Source organism: Egretta garzetta, unplaced genomic scaffold (genome assembly GCF_000687185.1).
Source record: "Egretta garzetta isolate BGI_Z169 unplaced genomic scaffold, ASM68718v1 scaffold169, whole genome shotgun sequence".
Classification (NCBI taxonomy): Eukaryota; Metazoa; Chordata; class Aves; order Pelecaniformes; family Ardeidae; genus Egretta; species Egretta garzetta.
In genome coordinates this window covers 255,183-262,607 of record NW_009260798.1, presented here as the reverse complement: position 1 = coordinate 262,607, position 7,425 = coordinate 255,183, and the positions used below count along the sequence as shown (strand labels likewise).

At 44.4% G+C, this 7,425-nt stretch overlaps 1 protein-coding gene across 1 annotated transcript in view; it reads left to right on the top strand.

The window, feature by feature from the left end:
• Nucleotides 1-7,425, top strand: part of CFTR (CF transmembrane conductance regulator) — an 81,185-nt gene that overhangs the window by 72,928 nt on the left and 832 nt on the right. Inside the window, exons 24-26 of the mRNA XM_035902191.1 lie at nt 2,493-2,582; nt 5,631-5,803; nt 6,151-6,256. Coding sequence (XP_035758084.1) covers nt 2,493-2,582; nt 5,631-5,803; nt 6,151-6,256 — 369 coding nt within the window. The remainder of the gene's footprint in view (nt 1-2,492; nt 2,583-5,630; nt 5,804-6,150; nt 6,257-7,425) is intronic.

The following is a 7,425-nucleotide window of genomic DNA, read 5'->3' as shown; positions in this document are numbered from 1 at the left end:
TTATTCAGCCCTATCTTCTTTAAAACTGCTTTGTTGGGTTAACTATTCTTTACCACTGAGAAATGAAAATACCTGTTCCATTAGTTAAACGCATGGCACTCAAAACATGAACAAACCTACGTCTGACAGCATTATTATTTCCACCACACCCCACTGCTTGGAAGAACCTAACCCTGCGGCAAGCGGGTCGCCCCGCTCACGCCACCTGACCCGTGCAGGGCTTGGGGGAAAGGGCCGCGCCGTGCTTCACCGAAACACCCGCTGCTAGTAACAGTCGCGATGACAAAGGAGAGGGTCTGCTCTTTCCCCTGGCCTCTACCAAAAGTGCTCCAATGACTCCTAGCTGTGTGCGCTGCAGCTCGGCGGGTGTGTGGCTGGCAGCGCGGCAGAGGTCCCATCGCCCTTGCACCCACCCCGCTGACCGCAGGGCACCACGCTGCTGCTGCTGCTTTTCTCCTCTGGCCTCTTGAATCAGGTACTTCCTTCTCTCTTCCACCAAATAAGTTATTGGCAATGGCTTCCATATCTTAATTAAGCAAATTAATTAATGCAATTTATTTTCCTCTGCCACGTTTAAACTTTGAATTAATCGTAATTAAATGATGAATGTAAATGCGTGTGTAAATCACTTTGAAATCTGATTAAAGAATGCCAAGTTCCCAGGTTAGGTCAGATGGAAATTGTGGTAGAGTGGCCAAACTCTGGGAAAGCGCTTGCTAAGTGCACTCTCTCAGCCATTTTCTGCTGGCACAGCTAGTCCTTCACTGCTTTCGGTAGCGTTTGACTACCAAGACTCCAAGAAATTATGTGGCTGTGAATCACTGGCTTTTCAACACGTTTTTCTCTAAATAAATATTTTCTTTAAGAAGACAAAAGAGGATAAAATAATTGCCACAAATCTTTCCTCTTGGTATTTGTTCCCTACGTACAAGGAAAGAGCAAGCAAATGGTAATATTTCCCAACAAGGCACTTGCATTCTTTGAGAGCAAGCTCTCCCTGCTGCACGCAGCAGGTGTACCTCGCAGTGTGGAAAGCAATGGCTTGGTTTTCTCTCGTAAGAAATGTTGTGCAACCCCAGTGTCCCTTGAAGAACCCCTTTTTCACCAGTCTGACACACCCGCCCCATGTAAAAAGAGATTAAACAAATATTTAATTTGGTCTGAGTCATTGCTTTTTGAGCTACAAAACCTGTATCTAAGGGTTGTTCACTTAAATCTGCTTGCCTAAACTGATGAGAAAAGCAGAACTGAGTAGTAAACTTCAGTGCAAGAAGGATGTGCTGTCAGTGCTGGGAAACATGCATCCTTGTCATCTTGTGTGATGAAGCTATATAAAAAGATGTGGACAGGCTGGAGGGGGTCCAGAGAAGGGCCACCAAGACGATCGAAAGACTGGGAAGCCTGGCATATGAGGACAGGCTGGGAGAAAGGAGTTTGTTCAGCCTAGAGAAAAGGAGGCTTAGAGGGGATCTCATCACTGTGTGCCAGTACCTAAGGGGTAGCTACAAAGAAGTTGGAGACTCCCTTTTTACAAGGAGTCACATGGAGAGGACAAGGGGGAATGGACACAAGTTGCTCTTGGGGAGATTCCAGCTGGACATGAGAGGGAAATTTTTCACAATGGGAACAGTCAGCCATTGAGGGAGGTTGTTTCTTCCGCCACATTGGACACTTTTAAGACACAGCTGGACAGGGTGCTGGGCCGTCTTGTCTAGACTGTGCTCTTACCTAGAAAGGTTTGACCAGATGACCCTTGAGGTCCCTTCCAACCTAGGATTCTGTGATTCTATGAAGGGAGGCGTGGGACAGAGCAGGGAGAGAGCACGGGATGTAGCATCCATCAGGAGAGCCTCCTACGAGAGGGCGTTGTTGCTGCTGCAGTCATGAATCCGGTCGTGCTGCATCGCATCTCAGTGATGTGACAGTGAGAGAGAGAGACAGGGGAAAAAAAAAATTGAGATAGGCCTGGGACATGGTGAAATGTGAGGTAACGGAATGATGCTGATATATATTTGGCTACAATTGATTAGAAAATGAAAAAAATTCATTGACGAAAACCAACTTAGGAGATTGTCCCTGAATATCAACAAACATCCAGGAGGTTTTTTTGGTATAAAAAAAAAATCGGGTCAGCAATTTGTTTGAATAAGTTTCACATAATAAAGAATCAAAAATAGTTCTCAAAAGGCTTATTCCAAAATGGAAATGCCAGCAATCTTTTATCCTGAAAACTGGTGAAATGAGATTTTTACTGTTTTTCAGAGAAGTTTGGGTAAGTTTTTATTAAGACAACTGCAAAAAACTGAACATAAGGATTTTTAAAATAACTTTTTCTGGAACGATGTTTTCCAAAATATTTAATAACCTGCAATAAGCTCTGTCTGGTAATGGTGGCAGGTTATTCTTTCTCCGTATGCTTCACAATTTACAATGCGTTACACAATGTTTCAGGGTATCTATCTACCTGTGTCTGTATATCTTTTTCCTTGTAGAAAGTGTTCATTTTTTCTGGAACTTTTCGGATGAATTTGGATCCTTATGGGCAGTGGAATGATGAAGAAATATGGAAAGTTGCAGAAGAGGTAAAACTGTTCAGTGTTATTTGTACCCCTCTGGTGAAGTGGTTACAGCAGAGTGCAGTGCAGGTCAAATCATTGTCATACATTACATTTATAGAGAGTCTTAGGGAAAAAAAAGTGCTGAGGAAAGATAACACTACACTATAAACCATGTTTCCTTATTAACTAATAAAAAGGTGCCTTTGTCAGAGATTAAAAAAAGATAAACTTCCATACAGTGCAGTCTGGGTTCCTCATGGAATGATTCAGCGTCGGTGAGGTTTTATGTTTGGCTTTGCTGGCTGACACTGAGAGAAAAAAAAGAGGAGGAAGCTGACACTGCAAAATGTAATCTTTTCCCATTTCAATGCTTTGGCAAATATGTGAAATCTCTGCAAGGCATTTTTTTCTATCAAAATATGTAAAAATTACTAGTAAACATTTTGGAGGCCAGGTTAAAAAAAAAGAAAAATGTTTTGTGGCCTGTCCTAGAAATAAGACTGGTGTTATTGCAATAGGAAATATTTATATTCAGCTTAGAGAAAAAATCTTTCCTCAAAGTATTTTCTAATTATTGCAATTCTCAGGCCAACCTAAAGCCAGCTGAGAAGGAGCACTCTCTGACGCCGTACTGCTCATGTCGTGGGCAGCTGTCGCTTCCACGGAAAATAAGAATCACAGAATATTAGATTTTATGAATCTTAAGGTTTTCTTTTAATTTTATGTTGAGGTTTTAGCAACATCTTTTCTTTTTTTCACGATTAGCAGGCAGATTTTTACAGTTCTGTCTCCGTGTTGAGCTGAACCCCATGCATCACGGTTGTCAGGTGCCACCTCTTGGCTCTGGTTGTGCTTAGTAGGTTGCCCAGGTGTACGGCAGCCTAGAAAGCAGATTTCTCTTTCCAAGGTAGGGATGACCTAATTAATACAGACTCAATAATGAATTGGTGCCATTTTCCTTGTTCATACCAAGTCTCAAGTATCAGAAAATGCTTACAAGTGCGGGCCTTAATCCAAAAGCTTCCTCCTTTCTCTTGCAGGAGGTTAACTCCCTCTCTGCTCTCTCTCTCTTTTGGGTTTATCTAATATCTTCCCTATGTTTGGAAAAGAGGAAGGTAGGCACTTTCTATGAGTAATATATATATATATCAAATAAAAAAGCCATGACATTTTTGGTTAAATGATGTGATGGGAGCTTTTCAGCCAGTTCTGGCAGAGGCAGCAGGGTGCTCAGTGCTGTGCTTCTCCACTTCTCCGAGGCTGGGGCAAACATGGAGCGTAGATTAACGTCCCTTTTCTTGAAAAAAGACAAGCTCTACTTCTGCTTTTGAGGACTGCTTTCACTGCGCTTGTGAATCAAGCCTGGGATTTTGGAGAGCTAAACCTCATTTACAACGGTGTGAAAAAAAAAATTTTTTTTGAAGTATTTATCATTAAAGAGTTTGGCAAATCCGTATGTGATACAGAGTTTTTCACTGCACGGGCGAGAGAGCAAAGCAAATACAAAAGAAAAAGAGCTGTAATAGTTTTTAGTGGGAGTGATTGGATTGTTTACAAAGTTCGTGCTCTTGAAATCTGGCTCGTTAGCGACAGCGAGTCGTCAGTGTAATGTCGGGAGCACGGCGCAGAAAGAAAGTGAACTGTCAGCTTATCCCTGACCCAGGCTGGCTGCTGGGGATTTAGGGGATCCTGCTGAGATCAGCATCAGCTTTTTATGCTCCTCGCAATCAGCCGCAGAGAGCAAGGCGTTGTCTGAACGGATGTCAGATGTTTCACCTTCCATTGCCCCCATATTTCAGCACCTAAATCCGTCAGACTTGCGTCAACTTTTGAGGCTAAGTTTTACTCTTGCAGTCAGCTGTCTGGGCCCTACAGGTTCACGGAGAGACCTTGTGCAGTTTTAAGAAGAAAGCACCTTTTCCAGCCATTAGTTGCAAAATTTAGTTAAAAGATACAATGTGTGTTCAAAAGAGGAGTGAGGAACAAAGCAGCAGCCTTAACTTGCTTATAAATAAAATCACGAACCCTTCAGAAACTCAGCAGACGTACCAGTTTAATAAGGTTTCCATGTAAAATGAAAACACAAAGGAGGAATTCAATTTTTTTTTGCCCTGGAATGAAAATGAATTGCAGATCAGTAATATTTCAAAAATCCAAGGGGGGCTCTTCATAAACCACTTGGGTTGAGTCCCATTTTTATAACTCCTTTTGGAGCAATGCAACTCACATATGTTTCCTAGTTTTCATATTTTACAAAAACTTTCTGTAAACGCTGCTGATTAGGCCAGGGAGCACAGTGGGTTTGGACCTGTGGAAGATGCAAAGCTTTGCTTTGAGGTGTACAAAACGCATCTCTCAGTGTGAGCAAGAAGGAGCACTGGAAGAAAGAGTCCGAAGACAGCTCCTGGGCTGCAGTCTGGTTTCTGGTCCAAGCAAAGCAGCCTCACTTGGCACGGGCATCCCTCTAAACATTTTTTCAGCGGCACTAGAAGGAAGCCCGTGATGCTGTTGGTATGAACAAAGCGCGCAAGACCTTTGGGGCAGGAAAAGAAGCAGAGGGAAACGCTCTCGGAGCCACAGAGACAATGGCCGCGGTGACCTGGGTTATTTTCGCTGTTGCTGTAACGTAGCACGTGAATTTTGGTCGTTTCTTTTTACCCTCCCAGTAACCAAAGAGGCCTGGTTTCCTTCCAAAAATCACTTTCCTTCACGTTTCCAAGGGTGTACATCGCTGCTGGATAAAAAGTTTCAAATACATTGCTTTCTTTAGCCTGCTAACTCAGAAAGTTTTGGTCAAAATGCCAAAACTCATTGTATGTGACAAACAAATGAAGCATTAACTCTCAGCTTCCCGACATCAATCCTAGCATGTTGTAAGAGTCAAATATTCCAGTGCTTTTCACATCATCCAGCTTGTAGTCTTTATAGGACAGATTCTCCTTTTCATCAATTTATATTTTCTCTTCCCTGTCAGAAATGAAAGGCAAGGAAATTAAAGGCATTGGTTGCCGCACCCACAGCCGGCAGTAACTGTATCTCACTGATTTCTCCTGTCCTTTTTCTTTTTGACAGGTTGGGCTGAAGTCTGTAATTGAGCAATTTCCAGGCCAGCTCGATTTTGTTCTTGTGGACGGAGGCTGCGTCCTCAGTCACGGCCACAAACAGCTGATGTGCCTTGCCCGGTCAGTTCTCAGCAAGGCTAAAATCTTGCTGCTCGACGAACCAAGCGCTCACCTGGACCCTGTGTACGTTTCGATCATTTGTTCTATCTTCTAACACGAAGTAAGAAAATCAGTGAGGCAGCATCACTGCAAGAGACCTTCCGTAACTTGTCTGGTCCGTTACTAAACCTGATTTCAGTAATGTATGTTAGTAATTCTACGTGGGGGATCAGGGAAGCCCAGTTACAACCTTAGCTTTCTGGCTGATACCTACTTTCACAGCAGAACTGCAGCACAGCTGAGACACCACAGAGTGTTGGTGCCCATGCATGTGAGCTTTACAACACGCGGGTAGACTATCAAATACCATCAATAAAGTTATGCTGGCATGCACATTGCAGTCTAAACGCCGATGCTTGTTTGCCTTTCAGAACTTCCCAAGTGATCAGGAAGACTCTGAAGCACGCGTTTGCCAACTGCACGGTGATACTCTCTGAACACAGGCTGGAGGCGATGCTGGAGTGCCAGCGATTTTTGGTGAGTGTTCCTCGCAGTCTCATGTACCGCTGTTTCATTACATTTGATGAATGCACAAAACACACCAAGCAGAATTGATGAAGCTGGCCAGGCCCATAGGGCTCATTCAGGGCAGTTGAGCAACCTCGTCACCTGCAGAGGAGCAGCAGGCTCCTGTTTGCTCTTTCAGGTGAGCTGTCATAGACCCAGGTGAGCTGGGTCACATTATGGAAGAGCTGGATTCCGTCTTTCAACCAGAAGGACGGGGGTGTAGGTTACCCAGCTGCTGATCCAGGTGCCTTACATTGCCGGTTGGCTCAAGGGCTCCAGAAAAACCCCAGCATCTCACAGAGCTTTACCATTGCCAATGCAGAAGCAGCTGCACTTGCTCTTGAGCAATGGGAAGCTCCACGCAGCAGTGGGGTTTCCTGGGAAAACATCTGATGGTCAGAATCACTGATTTCTTTCATCAACCCACTGGAATATTCCTTAGGGCCAGCTGTGACAGGACAAGGGGTAATGGTTTTAAACTAAACTAGGGTAGGTTTAGACTAGATCTAAGGAAGAAATTCTTTTCAATGAGGGTGGTAAAACACTGGAACAGGTTGCCCAGAGAGGTAGTGGAGGCCCCATCCCTGGAAGCATTCAAGGCCAGGTTGGACGGGGCTGTGAGCAACCTGATCTGGTTAGCGGTGTCCCTGCTCACTGCAGGGGGGTTGGACTAGATGACCTCTAGGGGTCCCTTCCAACCCAAAACATTCTATGATTCTATGACTCTATGATTCTCATTTAATCAAGGTGACAAACTATTGAAGTCCTAGGGTAGGTTCCTTTGTTATATAAAAATGATTAGTAAAGGAAACAAAAGGCAAGTTATGTAATTGTTCTTAAAAATTAGGTTCCTTCCTCTGTATTTTCTTGACTCTTCCATAAGAGAGCACCTTCATTTGATTAGCAGAGTGAAACATCCTTTTCCATGTGTGTTCCCTTGGGTGTATCAGCACAGCAGGAGTTGAAGCAGGCCAGTCCACGGGCAGGAGTTGAAGCAGGCCAGTCCATGGGCAGGTCGTGCATCCCTTTGGGCGTGCTGCCGCTGTACGGGCGCTGGGCTCCAGCCCTGCCGCCCGCCCTGCGCTCAGCTGTCGGCAGAGCCCCGGGCGGGCAGGCACGCAGACCCTGCACCCACACGG